The sequence below is a fragment of the Saprolegnia parasitica genome, assembly GCF_000151545.1.
Source record: "Saprolegnia parasitica CBS 223.65 unplaced genomic scaffold supercont2.2, whole genome shotgun sequence".
Lineage (NCBI taxonomy): Eukaryota > Oomycota > Saprolegniomycetes > Saprolegniales > Saprolegniaceae > Saprolegnia > Saprolegnia parasitica.
In genome coordinates, this window is record NW_012156396.1 from 1,208,697 (window position 1) to 1,220,307 (window position 11,611).

The 11,611-nt window shown below is 62.7% G+C and overlaps 9 protein-coding genes across 9 annotated transcripts; 6 read left to right on the forward strand and 3 right to left on the reverse strand.

Moving 5' to 3' along the window:
* Window positions 1-35: 35 nt before the first annotated feature.
* SPRG_01063 (hypothetical protein) lies at window positions 36-1,155 on the forward strand. Its single transcript, XM_012339263.1, has 3 exons — window positions 36-136; window positions 186-270; window positions 325-1,155. The coding sequence occupies exons 1-3, from the start codon at window positions 51-53 to the stop codon at window positions 1,096-1,098; spliced, it is 945 nt and encodes a 314-aa protein (XP_012194653.1). The 5' UTR covers window positions 36-50; the 3' UTR covers window positions 1,099-1,155.
* Window positions 1,156-1,492: 337 nt separating this feature from the next.
* Window positions 1,493-2,489, forward strand: SPRG_01064 (hypothetical protein). Its single transcript, XM_012339264.1, has one exon. It carries the CDS (start codon window positions 1,528-1,530, stop codon window positions 2,440-2,442), a length of 915 nt encoding a protein of 304 aa, XP_012194654.1. The 5' UTR covers window positions 1,493-1,527; the 3' UTR covers window positions 2,443-2,489.
* Window positions 2,490-2,569: 80 nt separating this feature from the next.
* Window positions 2,570-3,877, forward strand: SPRG_01065 (hypothetical protein; the record flags this gene model as incomplete). Its single annotated transcript, XM_012339265.1, has 1 exon — window positions 2,570-3,877. The coding sequence occupies one exon, from the start codon at window positions 2,570-2,572 to the stop codon at window positions 3,875-3,877; it is 1,308 nt and encodes a 435-aa protein (XP_012194655.1).
* Window positions 3,878-3,904: 27 nt separating this feature from the next.
* On the reverse strand, window positions 3,905-5,345 carry SPRG_01066 (hypothetical protein). Its single transcript, XM_012339266.1, has 5 exons — window positions 4,765-5,345; window positions 4,444-4,713; window positions 4,305-4,397; window positions 4,213-4,257; window positions 3,905-4,157 (listed from the first exon to the last, which is right to left on the reverse strand). The coding sequence occupies exons 1-5, from the start codon at window positions 5,080-5,082 to the stop codon at window positions 3,921-3,923; spliced, it is 963 nt and encodes a 320-aa protein (XP_012194656.1). The 5' UTR covers window positions 5,083-5,345; the 3' UTR covers window positions 3,905-3,920.
* Window positions 5,346-5,383: 38 nt separating this feature from the next.
* On the forward strand, window positions 5,384-7,358 carry SPRG_01067 (hypothetical protein; the record flags this gene model as incomplete). Its single annotated transcript, XM_012339267.1, has 7 exons — window positions 5,384-5,619; window positions 5,670-5,729; window positions 5,773-5,972; window positions 6,015-6,085; window positions 6,132-6,262; window positions 6,307-6,409; window positions 6,459-7,358. 7 exons carry the CDS (start codon window positions 5,384-5,386, stop codon window positions 7,320-7,322), a joined length of 1,665 nt encoding a protein of 554 aa, XP_012194657.1. The 3' UTR covers window positions 7,323-7,358.
* A 29-nt stretch (window positions 7,359-7,387) lies between these two features.
* Window positions 7,388-8,197, forward strand: SPRG_01068 (hypothetical protein; the record flags this gene model as incomplete). Its single annotated transcript, XM_012339268.1, has 4 exons — window positions 7,388-7,619; window positions 7,669-7,808; window positions 7,860-7,908; window positions 7,954-8,197. The coding sequence occupies 4 exons, from the start codon at window positions 7,388-7,390 to the stop codon at window positions 8,184-8,186; spliced, it is 654 nt and encodes a 217-aa protein (XP_012194658.1). The 3' UTR covers window positions 8,187-8,197.
* A 1-nt stretch (window position 8,198) lies between these two features.
* Window positions 8,199-9,814, reverse strand: SPRG_01069 (hypothetical protein; the record flags this gene model as incomplete). Its single annotated transcript, XM_012339269.1, has 2 exons — window positions 8,643-9,814; window positions 8,199-8,598 (listed from the first exon to the last, which is right to left on the reverse strand). The coding sequence occupies exons 1-2, from the start codon at window positions 9,788-9,790 to the stop codon at window positions 8,199-8,201; spliced, it is 1,548 nt and encodes a 515-aa protein (XP_012194659.1). The 5' UTR covers window positions 9,791-9,814.
* A 114-nt stretch (window positions 9,815-9,928) lies between these two features.
* Window positions 9,929-11,073, forward strand: SPRG_01070 (hypothetical protein; the record flags this gene model as incomplete). Its single annotated transcript, XM_012339270.1, has 2 exons — window positions 9,929-10,028; window positions 10,073-11,073. 2 exons carry the CDS (start codon window positions 9,929-9,931, stop codon window positions 11,056-11,058), a joined length of 1,086 nt encoding a protein of 361 aa, XP_012194660.1. The 3' UTR covers window positions 11,059-11,073.
* A 163-nt stretch (window positions 11,074-11,236) lies between these two features.
* On the reverse strand, window positions 11,237-11,527 carry SPRG_01071 (hypothetical protein; the record flags this gene model as incomplete). Its single annotated transcript, XM_012339271.1, has 2 exons — window positions 11,237-11,308; window positions 11,348-11,527. 2 exons carry the CDS (start codon window positions 11,525-11,527, stop codon window positions 11,237-11,239), a joined length of 252 nt encoding a protein of 83 aa, XP_012194661.1.
* Between the last annotated feature and the right edge of the window lie 84 nt (window positions 11,528-11,611).

An 11,611-nucleotide genomic window follows, 5' to 3' on the forward strand; every position in this document is an offset into this window, starting at 1 on the left:
CCGTTGTTGTCGATAACGCCCGAGGTTTCTCCATTTTGAAGAGACGACCGATGCAAGGCTCGGGCGGCTTCGAGTACTCGGCCGCGCCGCGCTCGGTCGCTGTGAAGCGGTCCAAGTACCGGGATCCGTCGAGCTCGTACGCCCTCGCCGTCTCTTCTGGACGCTGACTTCATCGGCTCGAATAGCAGCGTCGACAAGTCGCAGAACCTCATGTTTGACCGGCGCATCGTGCGAGGCAGCACGTTTGCCGGCGGCAAGCCCGCGCCCGAGGTATGTGGCATCTCATTCGAGGAGTATTCACCCCATCTCACGCCGTCTGCGTAGTCGATGGATGCGAAGCCGAAGCTCAAGAAGAAGCCGTCGCCGTCGGAGCTCCCACCGCAGCGCAACGACCGCCCCGCGACGCCGCCACCCATGGACGGCCGGCAGCACATGGACATTCAGACAGAGAACTACCTCGAGGAGCTCACGGACAAGGTGCCCGAGATGGACGTCGAGACGCAGACCGAAGCGTTCCTGGACCAACTGCCCGTTCCGACGTTCGTGCCGCAGAAGAGCGGCACGGACGCGTCGACGCAGATCGAGGCCGGCGACCTCTTTGACTTTGACCTGGAGGTGGCGCCGATCCTCGAGGTGCTAGTGGGGAAAGCACTCGAAGTCTCGGTCATGGAGGTCCTAGAAGAAGAAGAGATCAAGGAGATTCGGCTGCGCCAAGATATCTTTGAACAGCAGCGCAACGCCGAGCTCGCCGAGGTCCAGCGGCTCGAAGCCGAAGCGAAGCGCAAGTACGACGAGAAGCAGCGGCGTCTCGAAGAGGAGAAGGCGCGACTCGTCGCGCAGTCCGAGCTCCAGGAGAAGCTCGCGGCGCGGTCCTTTGCCAAGCACTACCTCTCGGACCTGCACTCGAGCGTCTTTACGAACCTCGTGACGACGGGCCACTTCCAGGACCCGCTCGAGCGCGAAGTCAAGGACGCGTTCGTGCCCTTCTTGCTCCGAAAAGCGTGTACGAACGTCGACCAGATCGTCTTTGCAAGGGCGCTGGCCGACCTCGTCGTTGCCGACACGATGGCGCGAAAGCTGCCCGAGACCCGTAGCTAGCCGTAGAACACACTTACTATCCTCCTACTTGACCCTGTAATGTATAAACGACGCCCAGTGGCTTCGACTTCGGGCTGCTAGCAAGGCGGCGGTCATGGCGAGGGATCCACCGCCACCGCTAGGCCGTAGCCAAACGTCCATGCGCCTTCGCCCGACGTAGCCCAAGCCCCATGCTCTTGGTCCCACGAGGGGCATCCAAGAGGAAGCAGCCTGCGGGTACATGCATGTAGCTCCACCCTTCCATCGTCCGGCCACAGCCATGCCATGCGACGCGCGTGGCGTCCATCTTGATCTTGATGGCGGAGGGTCGCCGACCGTTGGGTCTTAAAAATATCCACCAATCACAGCGCGCGAAAGCCTATTTTTAGATGCGATTGGCTGCGCGTGGCAACGTCAGTGAGCAATCGTCGACTTCGACCGCACAGCAGCATGTTCAAGCCCACGGACGACGACCGAGACGACGCGGTCATCGACAGCATCCCCGAGACGCGCAACCTCATGCAGGACAAGCTGCGGAAGGCCTTTGCGGAAGGCCTTGGGACCATGATCCTCGTCCTCATCGGCGACGGCGTCGTCGCGCAGACCGTCATCTCGCAGCAGATGGAGATTCGCAACGCCCAGCTCACGAGCAACCCGCTGGATGCGACCGCGTTCGCCGGTGACTGGATGTCCATCTCGATCGGCTTTGGCATCGCGCTCATGCTCGGCATCTACGTCTCCGGCGGCGTCTCGGGCGGCCACCTCAACCCCGCCGTGTCCATCACGATGGCGGTCTTCAAGCGCCTCGACTGGGCGTACGTGCCCTACTACATTGGCGGCCAAACCCTCGGCGCGTTCGTCGGCGCAATGTTTGTGTACCTCGCGTACCGCCCCGCGCTCCTCTACCTCAACATTTGGGACCAGACGACGGCCGGCATCTTTGCGACGTACCCGAAAGCGCACATGACGCTCACGGAAGGCTTCATCGACGAGATCGTCGGTTCGTTCCTCCTCCTGCTCGGCATCTTCGCCATCACGGACAAGCGCAACAACCCCGCGGATGCCGGAAGCCGCCCCGCGATCATTGGCATGCTCCTCACCGGCATCGCCATGTCGTTTGGCTACAACACGGGCTTTGCGCTCAACCCCGCAAGAGACTTTGGCCCGCGCTTCTTCACGCTCATGGCGGGCTGGGGCGGCGACGTCTTTGTTTACGGCAACGGGTACTTTTGGGTACCCATGTTCGCGCCCATCTTTGGTGGCCTCGGCGGCGCCTTCGTCTACGCCAACTGCATCGAGCGCTTTCACCCGCAGTATGTGCCCGGCATGCGACCAAGCTCGTCGACCATCGACGACGAAGCCTAGTAGCTACTGCATAACCACCAACATGATGTATACGACTACGATCGCAGGGGTCCTCGCCGTGCTGCACGATCGCCCTTCTCCTATCCGGTCGTATCATCCGGATGCCACAAAGCGCTCGCCTTGAACCATGGAGACGCTCCTGCCGCTGCTGCGAGCGACGCCGTCGTCCGCAAGCCTATTAAGCAACGCGTCGGCTGTGGCGCAACTCGCCAACGCAGTGCAAGCTATCCGGAGAACAGATCGCGCGGCCGCGCCCATTGCGCGCCCGTCAACCGAGGCGGACCTCGCCGACTTTGAGGCGTGGTTCGCCGGTGCAGTCGGGGCCAGCGATGCCAAGTACACGTTTCGGCACATGGGCCCTGCGCAGGGCAATGGCGTCGTGGCCTCATGTGCGATTGCGGCGGGCGAGCGCGTGCTCTTCGTGCCCGAGCACCTTCTCTTGACGTCGAGTACGGCGCAGCTACCGAGCTTTGCGCCGCTGCAAGCCGACCCGCTTTTGAGCCAGTTTCCATCGGCCATGCTAGCGCTCCGCCTCTTGTACGAGATGCAACAAGGCGCCAAGTCGCCGCTCGCAGCGTACCTGCGCATTCTGCCATCGCGATTCTACCTTCCGTTCGACTACAGCGGCGACGACTTTGCCGCCCTCATGTCCACCATGGCGTACGCACCGGCCGTCCAGCTCCTCTACAACGGCCTCAAGCAGTACACGTACTTGCACGCGCGTCTCTCGAGTCTCTCGCTCGTTCCGATATCGACCTTTACTCTCGAGAACTTTCTCTGGGCCACGTCCGTCGTGCTCACGCGGCAGAACAACGTGCCGACGCCCGCCGACCCACGCGCCCTCGCGCTCATTCCTGGCTGGGACCTCTGCAACCACGCGCCAGGCGCCATCACTACGTACTTCGAGGCGGCGCAGCGCGGCGTGGTCTGCGACGCTATGACGTCGTTTGCGCCCGGCGAGCAGCTCACCATCTTTTACGGTCCACGCCCCAACGCCGAGCTGCTCGTGTACTCTGGCTTCTGCCTTCCGGTCAACGCCTACGACACGCTCCGCCTGCGCCTCGTCGCAGGCCCCGATGACGCGCTCTGGAAGGTGCGGGCGATGGTGCTCACCAAGCTCGGCGCGACGCTTGATGGCGACGCCGCGCTGGTCCGCGTGACGTCGGACGGCGCATTCGCTGCGGCCATTGACCAACGCACGACGCACGTCCTGCTGCTCGACAAGGCCGGCCTCGGCGCAGCGCTTCGGTCGCTTCCTGCGTTCCTGCCGTGGACCGACGAGGTGGCGGCGCGCGCCAAATCACTGCTGGCGCAGGCCGCAGCAGCGCAGCTCGCGAGCCTGCAGCAACAACCGGGCGCCCACGCTGCCGTCGTCGCCGCGTACGTTGCTTCGGAAGCCGCGCTCCTACAGCGCCTTCTCGGCTCGCAGCAGTAGACACAGAAGCAAGACTCGAAAAACAAAGTCGTTTTTAATCGTCCTATTTCGTGCGCGGGTCGTGACGTGGCACGCGCACGCGCAAGAAATCACTGGCGTCGACGACCGCCATGCGTCCGGACGCGGCGCGAGCTTCGTCGACGAGCGACTGCACCGAGCGCGCGCTCGCCCGCGAGTAGCTAAACCGGCTGCTGAAGTGCGTCAGCACGAGCAGGGTCGCGTTGCTCAGCCGGGCGAACGCACCCGCCATCGAGCTTGTCGAGTGTCCTCGGGGCACGGCCTAAGAGACGCATCTTTATCAGCGCTCCATCGGTAGCTCGATGTAGGATGTTGACCTGTGCGAGCATGCTGTGCGGCAGCGTCGACTCGTGCACCAAGACCTACAGCCATGTAAGAAGAGCGCATGGCACGAGGCAGAGAGGTGTACGTCGGCGTTGCGGGCGAGCTCCGTCATGGCCAGCGAGTCGCTCGAGTCGCCCAGAATGGCCACTTTGCGGCCGCGAATCGGGGGTGTCATGACCTAATTATGCTGCCTTCGAGTGCGCTCAACAAGAGAGCTCGCATACGTCTTTCGGTTCCAAGAGCGAGCCGTCGGGCAGTGGCACGGCCCGGCCTTCCTTTAGCTCCTTGTACAGCGGGCCGGGCGGGAGACCGCGGGCTTTGGCGAGGGCGGCGTTGATGTGTCCTGGCCGCGTCTGCTCTTCGACGACATAGCCGAAGCAAGGCACGGTGTGCTGGAGGAAGCCAGCGCGGACGCGATAGGTGGCGTCGTCGAGGATGTGCCAGACAGGCGTGTCGCCGCTCGTGTCCGGGTGGATCAAGTGGTGCTGCAGGCACTATGGGACGCACGATTCTTAGGAGGATACATTGCGATGCAGTCGCACTACCTCGTGCATCGGTCCGCGCTCGCGCTTGCGGCTGCTTCGCGCGTCGCATAGTGGCACGAGCTCGTGCACGGCGATGCGGATGTTGGTCATATTGGCGCGGCTCACGTTGAGCGCCGTGTTGAGGAACGCAAAGACGCCACGGGGGCCGTAGATCGAAATCAGTTTGGGCGTCGGACGCTTCGTCTCGCGGTCAATGGTGGGGCCGCAGAGCGAGTTGAGCGTGCACACGAGGCCCGGGAGGCCGTACACGTGGTCGCCGTGCAAGTGCGTCAAGAAGATGCGCTCCGTCGTCGTTGCGCGCACGTTGCTCTGGAACATTTGCTTCTGCGAGCCCTCGCCGCAGTCAAAGAGCCACGCGGCGCCATGGAGCTGGAGCACGAGGCCGCTCGCATTGCGCTCGATGGACGGCGCGCCGGCGCCCGTGCCGAGGAAGACGAGCTCAAACCCGGTAAAGGACTCTGTATCGGGGCGGCGCAGCTCCGCGAGTCGGCAAAGAGCTTGGGCACGGACGTGAGGCGCAGGCGCCGCCACGCGCGCGGGAGCATCTCGGCGAGTGGTTCGAATTTGACGCTCGGGCCAATCAGAATCGAGAATGGCAAATTTAGATACGGCAACGTCGATGCGCAAGACCGACGAGCCGCACCGACCGACGTACAGCGAAGTCGTGGCGACGCTCGGGAAGCTCGGGGACCTCGGGCGCAAGTTTGAAGACACGGAGAAGCTGCTATTGCGCCTTCTGGAGTTCTCGCAAGTCGCGCCGAAGCGGGCAGCCATCTTGGCGGCCAACGGCATCCACGTCGTTGCGATGCACTTGCGCAACGCCGAGAACTCGGTGATTCAGCAGCGCACGGCGGCGTACGTCCACGTAGCATCTGCAATGTAGAGTACGACGATGCGTGGTGTAGCATTCTTCTCAACTTGGGGCAAAGCGAGAATGGCCGGCTCGCGATCGCGTCCTGCCACAGGTGTGTCTCGACACGTGCGCTGGCGCAGTGACAGCCGGCGTAGCTGGTCGTGCTTGTCGTACCGCCACGAATGTCCTCTCGCGTACTTGCTCCAAGTGGCCATAAACACGCAGGATATCGTGCTCAAGCGCATCTGCATGGGCGCAGTCATCAACTGCTCGTTCCACGCCGCGTGCCACGCGCACTTGGACGAGATCCACGGCACGCCGCTTCTCCTCAAGCTTCTCGACACCAACGATGAAGGTAGTTGACTCGTCACTGCGTATTGACGCAGGCGGCTCGTAGACGTTGCCGTGTACACGGCAGCCACGCTCTGGTGCTTGTGCAAGGACCGCAACTTTATCATTCGCCTCGAGGTACTCCTTGCTGTAGCGGAATGGTGATTGCGACGACCCGCCGCAGACGATCTACTGCCTGCCCGCGGAAGGATTCATGCGGAAACTGTCGCTGATTCTCTGGACCCGCTGCATGCACTTTGGCCTGGCCTTGACGACGAGCCCGTACTCGTCCGACGCCACCGGTCTGCTCGAGAGGTCGTCGTCGTGCACTGTCATCGCTCTTCTGACCTATCTTGCAGCACGGGCGAGAACCTGGACCTCGTCTTTACGACTGCGATCAGCACGAACCTCTCGCTGCTACTGCAGATGGAGCACTACAGCGTCAAGCGTGCGCAAGCCACCGTCTAGATACACTTGCTTGGCTTTCGACAGTCTCATTCGAATTGCGTAGGTTCAAAGCGCCATGCAGTACAAGAGTGTGCAAAAGTTCAACCACGACGGCGTCCTCGTCGCGACGACGTGTGCCAAGTGCGCCAAGCCCGTCAAGGACAAGCACCGGCTGAGCTGCGCCAACGACAAGTGCAACGAGGTCTACCACGTGCGTTGCAGCCGGTGGCGGCGCATCGACTTGCATACAATCCAAGACAACCGCGGTGGGTTCTACTGCGACGTGTGCTTTCCCAAGTGTCCGCTCCAGTACCTCGACTTCGCGGCCGCCGAGGGCAGCGCTATTTTGACCAAGCGCGACTTTGACGTGCTCGGCATCACGCACGACAGCGAGAACGCGCTCTGTATGCTCCAGGCGCCGTCGCTGGACGTCATAGCGGTTGGCACTCGCAAGTACGCTTGCACGAGCAAGCACGACCTCGCAGTGGTCCACATCACGGCAACGGTGCGGGCGTGCGTCTCGCTCTGCCACAACAACCAGCCACCACTCGCGATGTCGACGCAAAACCCGTGGACGTTTGAGTGTTTCCAGACGACGGCCGCGTCCGAGCTCACGCTGCATCGGCTAGCGCTATGGCCAGCGACCAAAGCGATTCCCATCGACCCGAACGCGTACTTGCGCAAGTCAAGAACGGAGCTGGACCAAGCAACCGTGTTCGAGTGCAGCGCCGGCAGCAAGAACGCATCGGTATTTGCACTTGGCAGCGCCGACGGCCACGAACTCTGGTCGGCCTTGCACCCCAGCCGCGCCAAGTGTATGAAGCTCGTCTCGGAGACGCTCGCTGCATCCAAGGGCGCCCCGAAGACGCGCACCAAGCCACACATCCAACGCACGCTCGAGCGCCAGCCCAGCGCAGGTCGCATGTAATCGTATCAACTTGATACTTTTGAGGCGCAACCCGAAACGGCGTGTATATATCGGTTCAGGTCGCCATGCCAGGTGGATCTCGCGACCTCGAGGTGGAGGTGGGCGCGCTTCTCCGGCGCCTCGTCGCGTTCGCCGACGAGATGGCCGTGCCGCGGGACGTCATGGGCGTCGATGACGTCGTCGCGCGCCTCGTCACCACCGTGAGTCTCTTTGACGACGCGGCGTCGACGACCCAGTTGCAGCTGTACGCGCTGCTGCACGCAGCACGCGTAGCCAATGCGAGCAGCCACTCCCACGGTGCGATATTCTGTGTGCGATGTGAAAAAACGCATCTCTCAGAGCTTAGAGGTCAACGAGATGCGCCGGCTCGCCGCCTCCGTGCACAATTCTCGCGGAAGGCACGCCCACGTGCATCGCCAAGTCGCCGCGCTCCTCGACCCTGCACCATCGCTCGAGTCGCCCACTCGGCTCGAAGGTGTCGACGAGGTATGAGACGCGTCTGTTCTGATACTACCGGCATCACCACAGCGGGATTAGGACGAGCTCGAGGAGCGCTGGGACGAGCATGGCCGATGCAGCTATCTCCGTACGGTCGTGACGGAGTGTCCGCCTTGCTCACCGTACGACGTAGGACGAAATGTGCTCGGCAACAAGTACGCGCCGCGCCACGACTGTGGCGCGTTCCGCCGGTTCCCTGGAAATGACGCGGACATTTACACGCTCGTGCGGCAGCGGCGCAAGGAGAAGCTGCTGGAAACCGAGATGCGGCGCTTGGCGCGGCTCAACAAGAAGCCACCGCAAGGCAATCATGGGCTGTCCGTCGGCACGGCAAGTCACTACATATCGGTCGATGACGCTATGTAATTGATTCAACGATTACATGCGGAACGGCAGCGCGGCGTCGTCTTTGACCAAGCGGTTGGAGATGCTCTGGAGCACGTTGAGGTCGTCGACGGTAAACATCTCGGGCTGCGCCTGGAGGAAGAGCGAGAGCTGCGTCACGGCGGACTGCGCGACGCTGCTGTTGGTGATCGCAGGCATGACGTCGTCGTGGAGAACGGTGGGCACAGGCGGCTCGTTTTCGTCGTCGTCTGGCGTTGCGAGCGGCTCGTCGTGCATCGGCGTCGCTTCCGGCGGCTCCTTCCCGTAGATCATCACATGCAGCGCGCGCCACTCGCTCTGGATCTGCTGGCGCGTGTTCTCCGCGAGGACCGCGTCGACGTCGTGGCCTTCCTCGATCCAGATGGACGGCACCCACCCGGCTTTGCGCCAATGGCTCTTGATGACGTGGCGGGGAAGTCTTTCCAGAGCTGGACGCACCAGAGGAGGACTTGCTCCGGCGCAATCGTGGGGTGGACGAGGCTCTCGGACAGCATACCGTCCGCGTCGTGGGCCTCCATGACGGAAGAGAGCTGCCATTTCAGGTGGGCGAGCTTGTACTGGAGCTGGAAGAGCCGGCCGACACCCATGTTGATGGGCGACGGGCATTTGCGCGGCAGGAAAAACACCGTCGTGTGCGACAGCTGGATCCGCGTCGCTTGCAGCTGCGACGCGGCGGTCGGGCGGCCGTTCAAGCAGTGGCTCGGCGTCTGGTCGACGAAGCAGATGGCGTGGCGCGCCAATTGCGCCATCTTGGCGTTGAAGTGCAGCATGTACTTGGAGAAGAGCTCTTTGCCCATGCTCGCGCGCGGCAACACGTCGACGTGGACGTACTCGGACGCGTTCATCATGTCGCTGAACTGCGCGGCCTCGGTGCTCTTGCGAATGCAGGCCATCGCCGTGTTCTCGCTCCCGACCATGTTGGTCATGAGGCCAACCACGAGGCGATGGCCACTCGTTGTCGCCGATGACGACGAGCCGCCAAAGCAGAGCTGGACTTCGTCAAAGTGAAAGATGTCGTCGGGTTTGTTGCTATTGTCCAAAATGAGCTTCTGGATAAGCTCGGCCCAGTTGTCCGTGTCGAGGTCCGACGGGCGTGGCAGCGCTTTCGTCGGCGTCGGCATCGACGGCGCATCGCTGCTGGCGGTCATGCGAATGTTGTGGCGCCGCTTGAAGTTCTGGACCCACCCGTTCGAGATCTTGAAGTCCTCCTCCTTGATGTTGTACTCTTCGCGGAGACGCTCGGCGTGCGTGGTCAAGATCGCGTCCGAGAGCCGGCCGCCTTGGGCGCGCACCTGCTGCAGCAGTAGGCTGAGGCCATGCTCGAGCGCTTCGAACTTGCCGCCACGCACGCGCTTCCGGCTAAGCAGCGATGGGTCCATCGCGAGCCACTTGTCCTTGTCCTTGAGCGTCTTGGTCACATTGAGCCGGGCGACGCGCCGGGCGTCCGGGTCCTCAAGCGTTCGGTTGTACTCATCGGCGATCTGCTGGTGCGTCCACTTGTCCTGGAGCTGGTAGATCTCGCAGATCCGCTTCTTCTCGGCGAGCGACAGCGCCAACCGCGTCGGCTTCTTTGGCTCGGTGGTCATTCGCCGCCCGTTAGTAGAACGTCCAGTTCTTGTATCCAGTCCACTCGTCGCAACCGGATTACGAGCGCCTTAAATAATGATAGCGAGCCAAAAAGTAATATACAGCAATCGGATCCGGACTGGCAACAGTTGCCGCCAATGTCGTTGCCAACGTGGGCGGATTGGGACTGCCCGCGCTGCTCGCTCATCAACACGCCCGACTGCGACGCATGCGAAGCATGCGATCTGGCACGCCCTGGTAGACTCCTTGCTTCGGCGTCGTCAGCTCACGGCCATGCGTAGATGCGGTGGCGGCGGATCCACGGGCCGCCTTCTTCAACATGGCACTGGCCAGCGCCGGCTCCAAACGGCCGATCGCCGATGTGGTCGACTTGGCCTCGAGCGACGACGACGACGACGAGAAGGAAGAGATTGTGGGCCAAAAACCGTGTTGGGAGATGAAACACCCAGCAAAGCGGCGCAAGACAGACCCCGACGCCACGCCCACTGGTGCATCTACCGAGTCCGCAGCGCGTACGGCCGAACCCGAAGGGCCGGTAACCTTGCGCGTGGCGTCGCTCAATGTGTGGTTCGACGAGGTGCTCGTGTCCGACCGCGTTCGTTGCATGACCCACACCATCGCGACGTTGCAGCCGCACGTCGTCTTCCTCCAGGAGGTCACGCCCGACATGTGTCGCCTCTTCAAGGCGCGCATGGTGCACTTCGGGTACGTCTCGCCGAGCGACGTGGTCGATGTCGCGTACGGGGAAATGATCTTTCTCCAGCGGTCGCTGCCTGTCCACCACTACGAGCGCGTCGACTTTCCACGCAGCACCATGGGCCGGGGCCTGCACACGCTCGAGACGACAGTGGGCGGCCAGCGCTTCGTCGCGGCGACCGCGCACCTTGAAAGCCTCGGACCCAACCGCGCCGTGCGCCTCGAGCAGCTCGACTGGAGCTTCCAGGTCCTTGCGACGTCCGATCACCCGTGGGTCTTTGGCGGCGACATGAACCTCGGCAACCGCGACAAGGCGCCGCTCCCAGAGGGCGTGGACGATGCGTGGGTCGCGTGCGGCTGCGACCCGCTGCACGAGCATACGTGGGACACGAGCGTCAACAAGAACCTCCCCGGCGTCGCCTACGTCGCCAAGTGTCGGTTTGACCGCATCTTCAGCCACGGACTCGCGCCGACGACCTTTACGACGTTTGGCAAGGACACGCTTCCGACCGACGCAGCCATGTACCCCTCGGACCACTGGGGTGTGGCCGCGTCGTACTCCTTTTCTTAAGTTTTTCGTCAACACACCCAAGCCTCATGAGACAGTCCTTGCCGTCGTTCCATCAAGCACTCGCTGTCGTCACGCTCGATCGGCGAGCAGAGACCACCGTTCTGCAATGGAGCTTGTCATCAACCAATGACAGACGCTGGAAAACAATTACAAGACGCTTTGACATGACGACTCTATCTTAGCACTCGAGAAGCGACGCGTGGGCGTCCGAGACCTCGAGCAAGCCGCCGCTAAAGTCGGCCGAGAGTCGCTCGAGAAATGAAAATGAGTTGGTGCGCTGGCCGCGGACGCGGCGCCCGCTGTCGTCCGAACCAAAGCTCTCTCGAAATGACATGTCGACTTCCGAGCCGCTCACGGGGCTCCCGGCGGCGCTGTGGCTCGTGATGCTGCTCACGTCACTGGCTTTTCGGTGCAAGTACGATACGACGTTGGCACGGTCGCGCATGAGGCGGGCGTTCTCGAGGTGCATCTGACGCGCGTTCAGCGACTGCACGTGACGCGCCGTGGCCGGAAGCGGACGTGTGTCGGCGCATATCGGGCGGCGACACACTCG

Excerpts from the sequence above, each read along its gene's own strand:
- SPRG_01063 (XM_012339263.1), top strand. The coding sequence starts at position 51 with ATGCAAGGCTCGGGCGGCTTCGAGTACTCGGCCGCGCCGCGCTCGGTC. Across the intron at positions 137-185 it reads TACCGGGATCCGTCGAGCTC|CAGCGTCGACAAGTCGCAGA; the intron begins GTACGCCCTCGC and ends CGGCTCGAATAG. Across the intron at positions 271-324 it reads GCGGCAAGCCCGCGCCCGAG|TCGATGGATGCGAAGCCGAA; the intron begins GTATGTGGCATC and ends CCGTCTGCGTAG.
- SPRG_01064 (XM_012339264.1), top strand. The coding sequence starts at position 1,528 with ATGTTCAAGCCCACGGACGACGACCGAGACGACGCGGTCATCGACAGC.
- SPRG_01066 (XM_012339266.1), bottom strand. The coding sequence starts at position 5,082 with ATGTTCCAGAGCAACGTGCGCGCAACGACGACGGAGCGCATCTTCTTG. Across the intron at positions 4,714-4,764 it reads AGCGCGGACCGATGCACGAG|TGCCTGCAGCACCACTTGAT; the intron begins GTAGTGCGACTG and ends TGCGTCCCATAG. Across the intron at positions 4,158-4,212 it reads CGCACAGCATGCTCGCACAG|GCCGTGCCCCGAGGACACTC; the intron begins GTCAACATCCTA and ends TGCGTCTCTTAG.